The sequence below is a fragment of the Panonychus citri genome, unplaced genomic scaffold, assembly GCF_014898815.1.
Source record: "Panonychus citri isolate SS breed McGregor unplaced genomic scaffold, ASM1489881v1 Contig00099, whole genome shotgun sequence".
In the NCBI taxonomy this organism is placed as follows: domain Eukaryota; kingdom Metazoa; phylum Arthropoda; class Arachnida; order Trombidiformes; family Tetranychidae; genus Panonychus; species Panonychus citri.
In genome coordinates, this window is record NW_026515504.1 from 362184 (window position 1) to 380720 (window position 18537).

At 29.7% G+C, this 18537-nt stretch overlaps 3 protein-coding genes and 1 long non-coding RNA gene across 6 annotated transcripts in view; 1 reads left to right on the forward strand and 3 right to left on the reverse strand.

Annotated features, from left to right (window-relative positions):
• Positions 1–702: 702 nt before the first annotated feature.
• LOC128388453 (rho GTPase-activating protein gacF-like) lies at positions 703–8106 on the forward strand. 2 transcript variants are annotated; one of them, XM_053347847.1, is made up of 3 exons: positions 703–2686; positions 7016–7233; positions 7941–8081. In XM_053347847.1, the coding sequence occupies exons 1-3, from the start codon at positions 1204–1206 to the stop codon at positions 8064–8066; spliced, it is 1827 nt and encodes a 608-aa protein (XP_053203822.1). In that variant the 5' UTR covers positions 703–1203; the 3' UTR covers positions 8067–8081. The 2 variants fall into 2 exon arrangements, with proteins under 2 accessions (XP_053203822.1, XP_053203823.1); XM_053347848.1 differs by having other exon boundaries at positions 704–2686; positions 7967–8106.
• Positions 6825–10673, reverse strand: LOC128388454 (uncharacterized). Of its 2 annotated transcripts, none has more exons than XR_008325276.1 (3): positions 10138–10669; positions 7858–9999; positions 6825–7262 (listed from the first exon to the last, which is right to left on the reverse strand). It is a non-coding gene; the product is annotated as an uncharacterized LOC128388454 (long non-coding RNA). The 2 variants fall into 2 exon arrangements; XR_008325275.1 differs by having other exon boundaries at positions 7148–7262; positions 7486–9999; positions 10138–10673.
• A 1123-nt stretch (positions 10674–11796) lies between these two features.
• On the reverse strand, positions 11797–13383 carry LOC128388427 (forkhead box protein fkh-2-like). Its single transcript, XM_053347817.1, has one exon. It carries the CDS (start codon positions 12810–12812, stop codon positions 12063–12065), a length of 750 nt encoding a protein of 249 aa, XP_053203792.1. The 5' UTR covers positions 12813–13383; the 3' UTR covers positions 11797–12062.
• A 16-nt stretch (positions 13384–13399) lies between these two features.
• The window catches only part of LOC128388425 (cell adhesion molecule DSCAM-like), a 55990-nt gene continuing 50852 nt past the window's right edge, over positions 13400–18537 (reverse strand). Inside the window, 3 exon segments of the mRNA XM_053347815.1 lie at positions 13400–13489; positions 13602–13830; positions 17560–17647. Coding sequence (XP_053203790.1) covers positions 13486–13489; positions 13602–13830; positions 17560–17647 — 321 coding nt within the window. The 3' untranslated portion in view covers positions 13400–13485.

An 18537-nucleotide genomic window follows, 5' to 3' on the forward strand; every position in this document is an offset into this window, starting at 1 on the left:
CATTCACATGTAATTTACTCTGATAATTAGTAAATTGTCAATTAGATTAACAACTTCTTCGCGATGATTAACCGTAATCATTAAGATTATCAAATATATTAATTGTTGACTGGTTAAAAGATTTTTTTTTCATTAACTAACTTACAATACTTAACTTGATGTTTACCGTAAGTTAATTGTTTACAATCAAAAAAAATTACATTGAAAAGTTACATAAACTAGAGTGTGAAATGATTTAAATCAAATTATTCATTAGATTTGATTGTTAATGATTAAAAGAAGATGATCTTAACATAATCAACAATAGATCAATTAATTAAAGGAAACAAAAAGAAGTTGATTAAAACACTAATCAAAAAGTTTTCAATAGATTCTGTTAATTATTCGGATTGATTGTAATCAACAGCTTGTTAATGAGAAAATCTAATCATTAATAAAATCAAACTCAAACTAAATCAAATTAAAAATGTCCAAGATAATCTCAAACGAATCAAAAGTTTATTTTTATCAATCATAATCAATTTTAATCTTACAATTAAATATCAAAGTTTTCTAAGCAAAAAAAGTAACGTTAATCCAATGAGTTCTTGGCTTTCTCGGATTAAAAGAGATGAAGATGATGAAAAGATCAAGAAGAGAGAGAGAGAGAGAGAGAGAGTTTGTTTATCCTTCTTTCTTAATGATGATGATCATCATCATCTTCAAGCCTTTCTTTGTAGTCTGGTTAAAGGAGGCGTGGAAATGAGGTTATCCTGTAAACGGTAAAGTTTCAGGTAAACTTCAGGTAAACAGTCAGTGTTTCTCATCACAATCAACAGGTAACAAGTAGTTGTGTTTACATGTTAACGATTGTGTACCAATCGCCACGATAATCACCCTCGTAATTTGAACAGAAATGACGAAATTCAATAATCCCTGAGAATTTGAGTTCCTTGTATCGCCTATGAATTGACCGTTTCCATATTCTTACAATATAACATAATGAGAGTCCAGAGAAAATAATTTCTACCATGTGAACTTTGTGTTGTTACCTTTACTTTATTACTTTCCCAAAACTGACCAGGATGACCATTGACTTTTAATTGTGTCCAATTCTGATTTATATATATAATCTTTTTCGTGAAAGTTTCCTCGTTTTCTTGTTTGTAAAAACTTTAATCACATATAAACAATTTTGCGAAAAGTTTAAACGTACAAAATAAAATGAAATGGACTTTGGTTAAATTGTGTCTATTCACTTGGGTAATTAAATTAACTGTTCGTGTGTCCATTACATGGCCACTTCCCTCATTGCCCCTTCATCATGTTCATCCATATCCAATATCATGGCCATCATCATCATCTTCAGAATCACATTCACCTCATCATCCATTCAGTAGGATGTCCCCTGGACTCGCCGCTGTAGCATCATCAGTTGATCATCCTCTTCATCATCATTCCCATCATCCTGATCCAACCTCTGAACCTTTACCTTCAGGTTTATTTATTCCCGCTGATCAGGTTCACATTTATGATTTTGTCAACAATTATGCTGATGATGGTTATTATGATTACGATGATGAAGATTCATTTCAAGAAAAGGTAAGAAAATGGCGGGAGAATCATCATCATCATCATCAACATCTCCAACGTCAACAGAAACAACAACAACAAAGATCAAGAATAGGAACACAATATCAAAGTAGATACAATGATGATCAAAATATTTGGTTAAATAGTAAAAAATCAACCAACAATAAGGATAAACAATTAGAGGGATCATCAAGTGGATTAGATAATGTAGCCAAAAATCCTGATCCATTATCGTCCAATAATAACAAAGACGATAACGGTAAAGATAAACCCGTTGAATTTGACGATGACAATAATAACAATCGATCATCAAAAGATGATTCATCTCCTGTATCATCTTCATCTTCCTCATCTTCAACCTCACCATCAACTGAACGTAAAGAGATAACTCCTGGTGAAGCGAAAGATATTGAAAGTTTACTCCAGAAATCAGAAATAATCACTGGTCGCTCATCAATATCTCCACCATCATCATCATCTTTACCCTCATCACCACCCAAAACCCTACCAGTTGAGGTCTCCAGGCACACAATAACCTCACCCAATGGAGATATGACCGTGGTCACCGAGATGGTCTATAAGAACCCTTATAAACCCACCCCACTTCCAGCCTATTCTCATCCACCATATTTACCCTCAAGTCGAGATGGTTTATATTCACCAACAGATGACCCCAGGCTACTTCATCATCAACCTTCACCTCTTTCACCTTCAACACCTTCATTACCACCACCATCAACCCCATCTTTAGACACTTTTGGCCTTGGTAGGACGGCAACTTACCTTCCACCTCCAAGATCATCTCGAAATCGTGACATTATGTCCACAACCCCTTGGACCAATGGTCTAGGTAGAGTTCTGCCCACCCCACCAACACCCTTTATTAGTTCAACTTTACCCACTCGAACATCACCAGTAACACAATCATCTAATAAATCACCGACTAAACAATTAACCAACAACAATCAGAACAGTTCATTAAACAAAAAATCATTCAAACAATCAGAATCTAATTCAATCTCAAAGCGACATGAAATCTCAGAGCGGAGTTTAAGTGCTGCCGCAATCGCAGGTATAATAATTGGATCACTTGTATTTTTGGCTCTTCTAGCAGGTAAGAAATTAATTAATCTAATTTTTGCAAAATCTCCAGCAAACAATTAAACCACAATCATTAAACAATTAATTACACTTTGACGAGGAAAATTGAACTAAATAAAGTACCGAACAACTTAACTTTTTTTTTGCTTCTTCTCGAAACAAACATTAGATTAGGTAATTAAATTGTCGTGTTAACAACAATTAGTAACAATAACTTTTTCCATTTCATGTTGAAGGAAATAGAAAAAAATTCTTGCTAATTAATTGTTACTTATTACATAAGAAAATTAACTAATCAAGTAGATTAACAATCGTATTTTTGTATAATATCAATAAGTTTGTATTATAAGAAATGAAATTATTGTGATAATAGGAAAGTGAAAATGAATTAACATAACAATCAACTAATCAAATCACGTTCATCGAGAATTCAAATGTCCAATTGATTTAATCATCATCTGATTATCATCATGTATTAGTTTAATAAATGGAGAGAAAAATTCAAATTGTTGTGATTAATTGTTTGGAGAATTGAAAAAAAAATAGATTCTTGATTAATCTAAATGTCTAACAATTAAGTTCAATTGAGATTGGAATCAAAATTTAATCACGATTTTGATTGTTATTACATCATTAACGATAAAATTGTTATTATATTGTTAATCTTTAATTGTTGTTTGACTCAAGTTGATCATCTTCTTTATTCATTATTTATTATTATTACAATTTATCATCTTCTTAAATCATCATCATTATCATAAAAAATCACAATTAACAAGGTGATCAATGGATTAGCCTAAATTGTGAATCTCATCAACGGTAAAAACGTTAATTACAATATAAAAGTTGAGTTAAAACTTGAAACCATTTGATGATTTATTTAACTTGATCACAATTAAAATCGGTGTTAACCCTTAATAACAATTAAATTTTGTACTTTGATGACAATCATCAACTTGATTAACATGATAATCATCACCATCATCATTAAAGCCAATCAATTTAATTTGATTTTGATACTAAAATGAATCAAGGACAACATCAAGTAAACAACAACAATTGATTAACACACAATTAAGCCAAAAATGATTGATCAATTGTAATGATTAACTTTGAGAGAAACAATTAAGCTCACTGTTAACTTAATCAACTCATCGGTTGATTGTTAAAAGTTATATAACTTTAATCACAATCAGATTAACATCTAGTTACAATTGATGAACTTCACAATCTAAGGTGGATCAATTAATTATCCAAAAGGATCTAATTGGATTTATAATCTTTCAATTTATCACATCCTTTTACAATTAAGGACCCACTAATTGTGGATCATGATGATGATGATGATCCTTAATCATAATCTTAATCATCATAAATCTCAAACCATATCAAAAAGTGATAATCAAATTTGATTATTGTTCCAATAAGTTGACTTGATTGTCTGATCAATTGAAAGCAATCCAACACTAAGTGAATAATAATCCTAATTGTTAACAGTTAATTCATTTAGAGAAAAAAACTTTCAACAATTCTAATAATAAAATCAGATTTCTAACAATCAGAATGATGAATCGCAATTAAATTAAATTTCAATTTTCAAAAAGGAATCAAGAAAATTACCTGAACTAAATTATGTAAATTGAATTGAGGTAAAGCAAAAAAAATTAAGAGAAAGTTGAGAAAACTTTTTTTTATGATTAACTATTGTAAATCACAATTGAATACACAATTAAGACTTGATTGTAATCAGTATGAATCACAATTAACATTTAACCAAGCTTTTTTTTATATCTGTAAATTAAACATAATCAATTGAATCAATTTTAATCATTTCCATTGAAAAATTATCGTTTTTTTTTTGGATTTTGCTGAAAAAAAACTGGACAACAGTTAATTGTGGTTTATGATTAGTTGATTTAGTTTACCATTATTTAGGTGGATCTAATTGAAAACCAACAAATTGTTTAGTTAATTAATTTGATTGTTAATCAATTGGTTACAAGTTTTAACAAACCGTATCAATGAAACTTTTACACTCAACATGAAGTTGATTTGATTTGATTTGAATTTTTTTTTACTATTTGCTGATTGTAAACAAATCTAATTGTTTACAATCAATGGTTTGTGTTTCTGGTTAATCATCAACTTTGTCTGTGATTAAACAATTAGCTGATGATGATAATGTATGATAGTTATTCTGGTCAGTTAATTGTATTTCCTGGTTTGATTTTAATCAACAACAATTAGTACAAAAACAAACTACTCATGTTTGTTTTAATTGTTTGGGATCCAAGGGAAAATTAATTGTCCTCAAATCATAACCATGAAGTTAATCATAGATTAATCAAATTAGATAATGATTGATTAATTAAATTAGAATGTCTCAGATTGAAAAATATCCAACAACAATTAAAACTTTTCATGTTAATCTTCAGACAACCAACAATCAATAGATGACCTTAAATCAATTTGATTACAATACAATTAATTCAATTTATTGTTTATACTGAATCACTGAATTTAGAAATTAAAAATTAAGCAACAACAATTAGTTAATCCAACAACATCAAAGTGATTTATTTTTATCATTGATTAAGTTAACAATCAATTGTAATAAGATTTGTAAATTAAGGTTGATCAGTTAATGACAATGAAATAAACAGTTGATCAATAATTGTAAATTACAAACAATCAAAACATTGGATCAATGATTAAGTTGATTTTTACAATTTAAACAAAACTTGATCACAATTATTCAATTGAAATGTTTTAATTGTGAAACCAAATCAATTGATTAACATTTAGATCATCGATTCAATTAGATGTCAATGTTAATCAAGGTTATTATTGTTTCACTTTTAATCAATCAATGATTATTGTTAATCTAAAAATAAGGAAGGAAAATTATGAGAAAAATTAACCTTGATGATTTAAAAAAGAAGCTGAAAAAAACGTTGATCAATTTTAAATTGTTACAATCACGTCAATCACAAGTTATCAAACAATTAGGCCAATCATCAGTAGATTATTATGATTTATTTTGATTGTAAATAATAACAATCTAATAATACATTTTACAACAGTTAACAATCAAGTAGATTTAAAAGTTAAACTGTTTTTTTTTGCAGTTTCTTGACTTCCAACGGTCAATAACAACCAACAACAATCAACAATCAACAATAATCAAATTGATGATGATGTTGACAATTAACAATAACAATCAACTAATAATAAGAAGGGAAAAAAAATCTTAATCAATCCTCTTTTCACCAATCAAATGGATTAACTATCAAAATATTAAAGGGAAACAAATTACAGTCGATTACAAACATTTAAACCCTTAATTGTGAACCATAATTTGATGATAATGATAACAATCAACTCTTATTGTAATCATATTAAAGTTGATCATAAAGTATTAATATAGTGAATACATTTTAATCCAGTTCCCTCGGAGAGATTAATGATTAACCTAAATCCCAAGTTTAAAAAAAAAGAGAAGAGTTAATTTCCAAATTGTTGTCGTTACAATTAAGATTCGTACAACGGTTAATTGTTGACAGAATCAATTAACTATCATTGTTTATCAATTAATCACTTGAGAAGTAAAAAAAATGAGTAAAATTTTTTCATGATAATTGTTCATTTATATACAAATTATATGAATGAGTGTATTTTTAGGTTGACAAATTTGTTTGTAAATTTGGTTGACAATTAACTTGAGTAAATAATACAAAGTTTTAATTGTTTATCTGGTTTTCCAGTCTAAGATTTCAATAAAAGGTCAAGAAAGATGATGATAATGATGACCCAAGGTAAATAATTATCTTTCAAAACTAATTACTGACCAGTGTTTATCTTTAAATTCAATTGTAACAATTTAAGGTAATTCAATTCAAGGATTACCTGCTCAGGTGATACTTAGGTGTTACCTGTTCACTAAACCATTTCGTTATAACCTGAAAATTTGTTTTGTTGAACAGAATTCATGTTTTTTTCATTGAAGAATATCTCCCTCTCTCTCACTTTATCATCTTCTCATGATGATGAAAATTACAACAGATTATAAGAAAAATATATAAGATCATTTAGTTCATGAAATTCAAGAGAAAAGAAAAGTTTTGTTCCGGTAAGAAAAAGATTATCCAAAATTAGGTAACAATTTGACCTGTTATGGTTTTCTAATTCAATAATTATGAGCATACAGACAGACTTTGTAGTATTAATAATATTTGTAATTTCCATGGTTAACTTAATTCTCTTCTTCTTGATTATGATTAAAGGAAAATTGGACAAGTAAGAAACTAATTTAATCTCAACTGTTTGTTGTCTCTCTTCTTAGGAGTTGCTTTGTTTATCATGTATCGTCGTCCAACTTTACCAGGAACTACGAGGTTACGTCGATCTACAGAATGGGTTGAACCTCAGCCTAATCATGGCGGTGGAGTACCGATAGGAGGTGGAGGTGGTAATGGTGGTGTTATCACTGTCTGTCCACCATGTGAGGCCATTCCCGTTAACACAGGTCACTTTTCTCGGACTCAACGGCCCATGAATAAGGTTTGTTGTTATGATTATCATTGAGAAAACTTGTAAGCAAAACAAATAGAAATATAAATGATAAAAATTAAAGAGAGACATTAATATTAGAAATCAATATAAGAGCAAAATAACCAATACTACAATAATCAACCAACAATCAGATTTAATTACCGATTATTGATTAAATGCTGCAATTAATATTCCTCATCAATCCAATAGTAGAGATTAACTTATATAAGCCAAATAATCAATATCTTCATGAATATTTACCGTTTTGGTTTCCAAGTTGATTACATGATCTTCAAGATACTTTCTGAACAATTCAGATCATTCTCTCAGGTATCGAATGATTTATCAATATCTAAGTATTACCGATAAATATGAATACCTGATAGAGAAATTAAAATTCCGAAACTCAATCTATTTATCCGAAAGATTTTCTCAACTTGAAAAATCCAGCGAATCGAAATTGTTATTTTCATTATTATTTCGTTTTTCCACTGAACTTTCCATGAAATAGACATATCATTCAATACCTGAGAGAATATTCTAGCTGAGAATTGATTGCGCGATCACTGATTATCCGTTCATTTGATTGATGTTGATTAACTTTGATTGATTTGTTATTGGAAATGTTTTTACTTTTTGTTGTTGATACAATTTTGAACGAACTAAAATAAACACCAAATCAACGCCAACGAAATATATCAATAATTTATCTACAGATTTCGGTTTCTAACACACTGAATAGATCCATCGATGGCCTCCTCGTTGTCGGTGATTGGACACTGGTCAGTCCTGGAAGTAATTATGAAACATTGACTAAAAAAAGTTCACCAAACGGATCTTGAAAGTAAATCATTCGTTGTTTCATTCGTAATCATTTCAATTTCATTCAAGAAAACCAACAATCAACACCACCAATTCATCCTAATCACCATAAACACTTGACCAATATTTAGTGAATTAAAAGATTTGATAAGTAAATGAAGAAAAAAAATAATGCCAACAATCATAATTAATCAATTCGTAGTTCACAATTAATGTATAAAAACAAGTTGACCACAGTCTTTGAATTTGTTGCAATCAAAGTGACCACAGGCAATGGATACCCGATAATCCTTAACGAACAATAAAATTGGGACAAAATCGACAACTCATTCAATAGATTTGAACCATTAATCTTTATCCCTTCAAGATTGGAGATAATTACTATTACTATTGTCATAGATTAATCCAAATCCAGGTAAACCAAGGGAAAGCATTGTAACTATTAATACTTTTAAATTTCCATCTTCTTCTGCCAATCTTGGTTTTGATTGTTGAATCAATCATGAAATTTGCATAATTAAAGATTCTCTATTTTCAATTGACCATCAGCCTCTTTTCATTTCCTTCCCATTTCATCAGGCGAAGTGAGAGAAAACAAATTAACAAGTTAATTGTTTTCTATTCTATCATGGTGATATTCACACCATGTAATCATTTCGATGATTGAAAAACGAAGAAAAAAAACCGGAAAACTTAAAATTTTCCCTTTGATTTAATTCCAATTATTGACAATAACAATTGACATTTTCTCTTCGTTTCTTCCGATAATCTTTCGGCTTCATTAATCCTTTCCAACTGTACTGAAAGAGAAAGAAAGAAAGAAAGAAAGAGAGTTGGAACTTTCCAAATGACCCTTGACCAGAATTCGGGTAAACATGATGATGGTAAGCGTTGAATTAATCAGGTTAACGTTGGATTTGATTGTTTATCGAGTGGATATTTATACAACTGTCAGTCTCCAAAATGTATTGGGTTAATGCATCGATGGTGTTCATTAGAATAGTCAATGAATAAAATTGCAGGTCAACGAGTTTCTGTCTCACTGATCATCGATTTAACGATAAATTTTGCTCCTTCCATCATCAGAATCCATCACATTACCAACTAACATAAACTCCCTCGATACTTGTAATGTCAACATCTAAATAAGAGGTGAATAGTAACTCAGAAAAAAAGTACCACCAAGAAAAAGGATATTCTGAACTAGACAGAATAAAAAAAAACACTCCATCTCCACCTTGATTCTTGTATTTTAATTTCCACCAATTGTTGATTATCGTTGTACCATGGAAAAGGTATTGATTTGAATAGGAATAAATCAATGATAATGTTCATCTGAAAGGATATCCAATCACCATGAGGTAGATGAGTAGTTGTTGAATTGTTGATCTTTTCCAGAATCTTTTTAATTTCTTCCTCCTCTCCTTTGATTGTTGATCTATTATTGTTGATTTGTTTTTGTTTTCTCCTTTTCTTTCACTTGGCATGATACTAATTAAACCAATTATTTTAAACCACAATCAAAAGGTGAGTTTATCATCAGGGTGAGAATATGTATTATTATCAATGAAGATGATTCTCTCTTTCTTTTCCAATAATGTATAACAATTAAAAACGACCATCAAAAAAGAGGAGTCTTTTTTTTGAATTGTTCAATTGAATCTTTGAACCGTTGAGATTAAACAAAAATTAGAATTAAATTAAGAAAACCACCAGAAAAACCGTCATCATGATGATCATCAACACCATTATTATCAACTTATTGAATTGTTCCAATGTCTTTTGATATTCAATAGTAAAGAGTAACTGTAACAATAACAGTTAATCAGACAAATAGAGATTCAGTGATGCTTTAATTGTGAAACATTTCATTGTAATCATTGTTCACACTTTGGAATACAAGTTTAAGTTCATCATCATGGTTCGTTTTGTTAGCACCTTTCGATTTGTTACCTGTAAATAGATTGAAAAGAGAGAGAGAAAAAAAGAAAATGGTAACAATTAATATCTCATGTACTGAGAGAAAGGAAAATGCGTTTTTCATTTGAACTATTGAGTGAACGGCAAATTGTGGGGCAAATTTACACTTACCAAGTTTCTGATTGAAGATTTCACAAGATCGTAATAGTCCCAGTTTCTTAAATCAAATACGATCAACGGAAAAGTAAAAAAAATGACCATTAACAGAATCGTTTTTGAGTCGCCATTTTTTCCCAGCAATTCAACGCCCAAGGGCACCATCGATCACCAGAACAGTTCACTTCGATTTCACTTCATCCTTTTAAATTGCTGATAATCGATTACGAGATTCAGATATTAATTATTCAATCAAAATTTCACCAACAGGTAAGAAACAAAGTTAACGGTATTTTCGGATTTCCTGAAAATTTACCTTCTCTCGTCATGGTAAACAAATAACTCTCATCTTGACCTATCAGGTACCGTCCGGTATTGTATCCATACTGTTGTAATCCATCTTATCCTGATTAATTAATTGTGAATGACACAATTAAAATTCACTTAATTATCATAACAATTGAAGATGAACAAAAAAAAATCAAAAAACAAAAAGTAAACAAACAGATCGAAACAGTTTCGCCATCTGTTGGCTCAATAGTAAAACAAATAAACTTTCATATTCTCATTTGATTTAATTGATAAAATCCTCTGATTGTAATTATATTAATTTAATGGAAAATATCATAAATACAATTAACTTTATTCTTAATAATATATTAACACAAGTCTATGTAATAATGAGTTTCCCTTGACCTTGTGGGCATTTATATTGTTTGCCACTAAATTGGTGACCAAAATGATTACAGTTAAATAGCAAATGAATATTAATTAGTTTATTTATAATCTTGAACCAGATCAATTGAACCAATAAATCTGATTGACAATAATTTAAAACAAATTAATCTAAATAATGGTAATTAATAAGAATAGAGATGAGAGTAAATTGTTGGAAAAATATTAAATTGTTTCTCACGATAATTTTAGTGCCATGTAAATGATTATATTCACAATTAACAACAACAACAACATCTAAACCATTTTCTTCAATTAAAAGTGATTAACTTAATTCTTAACAATAACATAAGTCTCTTTCTCTCTCATATATATCTTTTAATTCATATAAACAATATAATTTAAATAATATCAACATAACAATAAGAGTTAATCATTGTTGTTGATGATTAAGATACTTTGAGAGTGATAAAAAAATTAAGAGCTTTTCATTATTATTATTATTATTGTTATTTAACTCGAGTGCTATTTGGTTAACTTCAATTAAATGTAATTGCAATTAACTTTCATTAGACACAATTGAATCAGAAAATTAATGTTAATCAAAAAGCTCTCACTCTCTCCTCCACAATTACCACCTCTCCTCCTCTTTTCCCTCCTCCACTTCACCTCCATTTCAATGGATCATCTTCCATATCCTCATCTCGACCCACTCACCCACCCACCGGGTCCATTTTATTATTAACAATATTGTCCTGCCCTCGATTGATTTTAATCACACTGATCATCTCCGTCAATCTATTGTTAACCTTAATTGTCCATTTGTTGATCAATTGTCAAGATATTATCAAAAACAAATTATCAATGTGATCAATCAATGATTACCAATCAGTTGATAGTTAATGTTACACAATCAATGAGAGAGAAATGTAATATTATCAATGATAATTGTTTATTCCCATCAAATGAATATAAATGTATTTATATAAATCAATTATGGCTCAACAATTAGTTAATTCATGTTAATATGAAAGGAAAATTTTTACAAATCAAAAGTTTATGTTGGGAAAAAAAACTTTATTTTTCTTTCAAAAAGTTTCGATTTCTCATTTTTTTCTGAAAAAAATCATTCGGAATAAGAATCAGAATCATCTTGATGATTAGTATTCTCAAGGTATAAAAGTTTCATTATCAAAATGGTTAATGTTTCGTATAATATAAATATAAATAAAAGTTAATTGTAAATGAGCACAATTATCAGATTGTTAATTGTTGCTTTTCGTATTACCAACTGAGAGACTGTTTAAAATGAATGAGCTGAAGGGATTAAGATTAAGGTACGAGGATAAGAAAAGGTAAGTATTTGGTGATCGATATTGATTAGAATAGGGATGAGGATGAAGATGATGATTAATGTGATGATTAAATGGAATTGAAGTTTTCTTCAATGAATGAGATAATCTAATCCGAGATGGAGATGGAATATTTTTTCTCGTCAATTTTTCACAATTTTCTTGACAATTTTCTTCAGGCAAAATTTGACTGGTTGAATTAACTCCTATTGGATCCAGCATCCAATAGTTTCCTTTTCCGGGATCATCATAACTTCTTGGCACTTTAATGAAACACTTATTCAACGATAAATTGTGTCGTATTGAATTCTGCCAGCCCTGTTTATTAGTACGATAATATGGATAATTATCTCGTATGAAATTGTAAATCCCCGAAAGGGTCAACCGTTTCTGAGGGCTACTTTCAATGGCCATAACAATCAGATCATTGTAACTGTGCTCAGGTTTATTGTTGAGTTTATCGTTATCGGTGTTTTCATGGTCATCACTGTTCAAATTATCGGATGTCGAGGATGTTGTCGAGTCGATTTGTAGTCCAGTTTCACTGTGATTAGATTCACTGATTGGTAATGATGATGATTCCTGATCACTGTCATCGATTTCATCATATAATAAACTTCGGATGGAGAATGATTTATATTTGAACACTTTTGAAACTGACATGATGATTATTCAGAGACATTCATTGATTAACTGATGGAAAGATTTATGTATGTAGATACATATATGTATTTAAATTGCTCATCTAAATGAGAAAAGTTGATTGTTAACTATTACGATGTGTTGATGGTGAATTAATATTAACCATTGACTCTTGTTTAGTAAATGAAAAGGTTCCCATCATCATCATTTCAATGGGAAGATGAGGATGATAAACAAGGAGGTGGTACAATGGATGAAATAAATTGTGGGTCCTAAATTAAGGGACAGTTACAAAAAATTAAGCATTACAATTAAAGTTAATCACCAATTAATCATTTACTGTTAATGTAATTTTTTTTTCATTTATTGTCAGCATTTTATTATCCAATTTGATACAAAAATGTTATTTCATATTGTAAGCACTTTAAGGTAAACAATATAATGTATATAAATTGTTATCAGTTTAATTTGATTCAATTATACACATGATAAGTTTTACAATCAATTAATTTACCTTATTATTAAGTAATTTTTTTCCCCAATAATAGTTAATTAATTGATGGGAATTAATTGTTGATTATTTAAAATAGAAACACAAGAAACAGAAAAACTTTTCAATGAAATTTATTAGAAAGCAGACTAATCACAATTAAAGTAATTAACAGTTAATTATCCAGTTAATGGTTGTAACAATTTAGCTGATTGGCCAAGGTGATTCAGTGTTGGTGGTGGAAGAAAATTAGAAGAAGAAAAAAAAGTTTAAATCACAATTAGAGAGAGAAAAGTTTTAATGATGATCGATATTCTTACCTGAATAAACTGCAATCATTAATTGCTGCTGATTGTTGTTGATAATGATGATGTTGATTTGGTTCTAATTGTTCATCAATATCATCGGTTTTACGTTTTCTTCTGGGCTGAGTATAAACTGAAGATGAAGCATAATTACAAGATAAATCATATTTCTCCTTTTCCAGTCTTCTATCCTTTAGAAACTCTAATCTTTCATATAATTTATCTTCCGGATTAGATCCTGGTCCTAATAATAATAATGACGATTGACCATGAAGATGATCATGATGGTGATGATTATGATGAGAAGTAAAAGAAAGTAAAAGAGACACATAGATTTAGATTCTAATAGAACAATGAAAAAGGAATATGATGGAGAAAACGTTTCGAATGTGAATGAAAATGGTTCGAGGGGAGAGAGAAAAAGTTCTATGGACATTGTCGAATATGTTTCCATCATTATCTTCATCATTATTAATATGATTACATTCTGCTTGAAATGAAATGATAAGATCGACATTAGCAGGCAATTTATTACTTCCAATCAATTAAATAACGATAGATCAACGAGATAATAGAAGTACATCTCTTTTTTTTTCATCTTCGTTGCAGTTAGAACTTTTTTTTCATTCTCTCAATCCAAATTACAACTCATCAAAGAGCATCGAGTTGATATAAACCTCATGAAGTTCATGATGAAAGGAAAAATGAACGAAAATCTCATGTTTACAATCTCGAAACGTTTCGTTTCACTTTGGTCATACCCAATTCTGATCGTGGACTTTTCGGTGAAAAAGAAACGATTAGAACTCTTGATCTTTATCCTCAAACTAACAACCAATATTATCCTTGTACTTATGATTAGAAATCATCAAGTTCAATAGTTAAAAGTGAAAATTTGATGAAATTAATAAAAAAATCACAATTAAAGATGAAGAGAGCGAGAGTAAGTCTCGCCATCTATTGGGATGGAAAAAAACTGAAAAACAATTTGACTTAAAAGTTGAACCGGTAAATAATTTTACCGTTACTTTTGTCAAGAAATATAATCTAATTTTATTGATTTAATGTTAGAGATCATCAATGAAAGATTATGATTAATGGATAAACTTGTAATGGTTTAAAAGTGGATAACAATCAAGCAAGTTTTCAAATGATAGATAATAATTTAAAACTAATCTGTTGTATTTTATTTGTTATCAGTAAAATTTATCAAATTAATGATTCGAGATAATTATTCATCAAGATAATTTACCGTTAACCTTTTGAAACCTTTTGAAAGTAAAGAGATGATGATCTTTGATGATTCTCTCTCTCTCTCTCTCTCTCTCTCTCTGTCATAATCAATCTAATATGAATGATGGAAGGAAAAATTTAACAAATAAATCATTATTGATGATCAATATCGGTGGAAATTTTTTCAAACCTCCCTGAAAATTATCAACAATATGAATCATGTATTGATTCAGTTGGGAAAGTAAAAGGATGAGGATAAAATCTTCATTTCAATTCAATGGTAAAAACTTGAGTTGAAAGTTTTTCTCACTCTTCTTTGTATCATCATCATCTTCATCATTATTATTATATCTTTTCGTCTTCATCATTATCATCATCAACATTATGAAAATGGTGCAAAAAAAAATGACGGAGCTCATGAAAACCTCAAAGGAACTGAGAAAGAAAAAGTGAACTGTCAAAAAAAGAGCTATCATTCAATACCCTTAGGCTATTTTAGTCTTTTCAATCTTTTTCTTTTTCTCTCTTCATCTGAATTCATTGTTATCAGAAAACAGAGAAAACTTGACGTTCAAATATTATCTTCTTCTTCTTCCATGATGGAAACTGAACTTTTCAAATGTTTTCATCTTCATGAATTTTCTTAGTTTCTCTCTGAGGCAAAAATTTTGATGATACTCAGCTCACGAATTTATGATAACAATAAGAATCAATTGGATAATTATGATACTTGAATTAATCATTAGATTAAATTGATCATCATTATCTTGTTGAAATATCGCAATCAAATTATCATTAGAACGTTTCGAAATTGATTTGATAACTAATCATTTCAAAAGTTGTTGAATATCGGCTAAATTATATCCGATCGAACTGTTGAAAATCAGATCAGAATAGAATCTAATCATGAAAATATTAATGAGATTATTATCATCGATAAACAGGAAACTATTTTCGAGTATATAGAATCTGGACATTGTAAAGAATTATAAATTTCCTCTGTTCCTTTTATACTTTTCTCGGTGTAAATGTTATTATCTTCACCTTTTCCAGCATTCAGAATGTTCACAATTCCCTGAAGCTATTTAAGAATGAAATGAGCAAGAGGAGGAAAAAGAGATGATGAAAAGATGATAAAGTTAGCCAGGAAAAAGTGAGAAAAGGGTAAGTGAAGAAGACACAAAGATGAAGAGAATGAAGAAAAGAATACTCATGTATTGGTAATTCTCATCATCTTCTTCTTTGCCCGGTCTTCTTGTTATTCTTCAGCATCTTCTTTAGCCCGCCAGCGATCAAGTTCAACTATTAGATTGAAACGATCACCATGATGGTAATGATGAAGATAAGAAATGAATCTCTCATGTAAAAAGGTTAACCCCATAGGAAGAAAAAAAAACTAAGTTAAGATTCTCTATTCTCTTTGATTCAGTTAACTAACCCAAACTGAATACGAATTGATGATGAATAGAAAAGAGAAAACTTTCAACAAATAACAATTTAATATTCGATTCCCGATGAGAATCAATGAAATTTCATTCAGTCCTTTTGTTCCAGGTTCATGTTGAATTTTAAAGGAAAGGAAAAGAAAATTTCATCCATATGAACTGTATGAATTTCCTAATATTCACTGAATCTCATGAGATGTTTTATCAAATTGAATGGGAAAATTTCATTCAACTGAATCAACTTGATAAAAGTGGAAGTGAAAAAAAGCAACTCTAATCAATGGGGTTTGATATTAAGTGAATTAAATCAATTTAATTATCATTGGCAAGTGACAGACAAAATCGACAAGAGTTTTATCATTTGATGAACATAATTTCCAATTAAATATGAAAATTTAATCCAATCAATTGGGTCAATCAGGTTAACCGTTCATCTAATCAATGGTTAGTTAGTTTGTTGGGATTTCGTTAGGCTGAGAGTAAAATTTTCTTGACCAATGGGTAAAGTTTAACTTAACTAATAAGCTGAATAACTTTTATTTACCTCGGAATTGGGATCAGAATTGGTCAGAATGATAGTTCTTATCATTAGGTGAAAAAGCTTCAGGAGATGTAACATAATTTAACGTATTATTTGGCATCTGAGTTTCATCTTCACATGAATCATCATGAAAATGGTGAGATAGATTGTCATTAATGGTGTTAAATTGCCTCAGGTTTTATAACATCATTTCAAAGGTTTCATGTTGTTATAATGTGATTGGGGTACATTGTTTGTCTATGTTAATAAAAATAAATTACATGAGAAATATAAAACAACAGTAATAATAATAATAATAAAGTCCACGAATGGTATCAGAACTTTTCTCGTTTTTTCATGATATTAATAGTAGAGGAAAATTCATTTCTTAAACTTATTCTCAACTCATAAACTTTTAGTAACTTTGAATATCAGTTTTGATTGATGTGGATAAGATAATATCATGCCAATAGTTTGACTTGGAAAATAATTCTCAATGATAAACAAACGATATAAATATTGAGAGCTGAAAATAACATCATGTTTTGTTTTGTATTGGATGATAACAAAAGTATAATAATGAATAAATTCAATGCTCTGTTGATAAGATCCAAGTTAATGATATACAAAAATGAGAGAGATGAGGAGGAGAAAGTGTATATATTTTTGATGAGAAGATCAGAGAATAACAACAAAAGATGAGGATAAAAATGAAGATGGAAATGAAGATGAAGATGAGGTGAATGAGAGAGCGAGGGAGTGATGATCAACTTACGGGCTGTTAAATCGATTATCCGATGTTCCGGGGATTTGTTTTGTCCCAATACGTTTCCATGAACGGGATTCCCTGAGTTGATGAGGCACTGGAAAGAATAGAAAAAGATGAGAATAGGAAGAAAGAGAGAGAATATCATAATGATGATGAGAAGAAGAAAAGAAAGGAAAAATGGAAGAAAGAAAATAAAAGAAGAAGAAGAGTAAAAATGTGTACAAAATTAATTGCCTTCGTCCTTTGAGATGTAATCAATACAAAGAGTATAGTTGTTTATAAAGAATCTTTGTGACAATAGGAAGATAAAGATGAGTAGAGAAAGAATAACAAGATAAAAAGGATGATAATGTTTACTTTGGTGAGAAGGGAGGATAAAGGGAGAGAGAGAGAGAGTAGATAGAGGAGGTGGAAAAATAAGAAGGAGGAAAATCGTAAGAGTGATGGAGGTTAGTTGAGGAAGCGAAAGGTTGAAAGAGCAAAAGCATTTATCAGTTCGAAATATTTGTCTACTCTCTCTCTCTCTCTCTCTCTCTCTCTGCTCATTTCCACCGCTGGATAAGCTCAATATCCAGCTTACAGCTAATAACGCGAAACAATTTGCTTCAATTGCGCTCTTTTATTCCTTCCCACTCTTTTCTTTCTGATTCCTAGCTGAATGATCACCAAAATTCAGCCCAATTTTTCAAGATTGATGAACATCAATCTGTTAATTTCTCTTTCACCCTCTCCAAATAAACAGACTGGGGAAGATAGAGAGAAAGAGAGAGAGAGAGACAAACTTACATGACGATAATATTGAAACTTTAATGTATCGACAAATAATATTGAACTCAAGTTAACCAAATGTGCAATGAAGTGCATGGTGAACACTAATTTTTGATCAGAGTTTTTCTCGGAGAAATGCTCATCCAAAATTATCATAAATCTCAGTATTTTTCCACCTCTTGTTTTCTGCCCTGATGTTCCTGATTTCATCTCGAA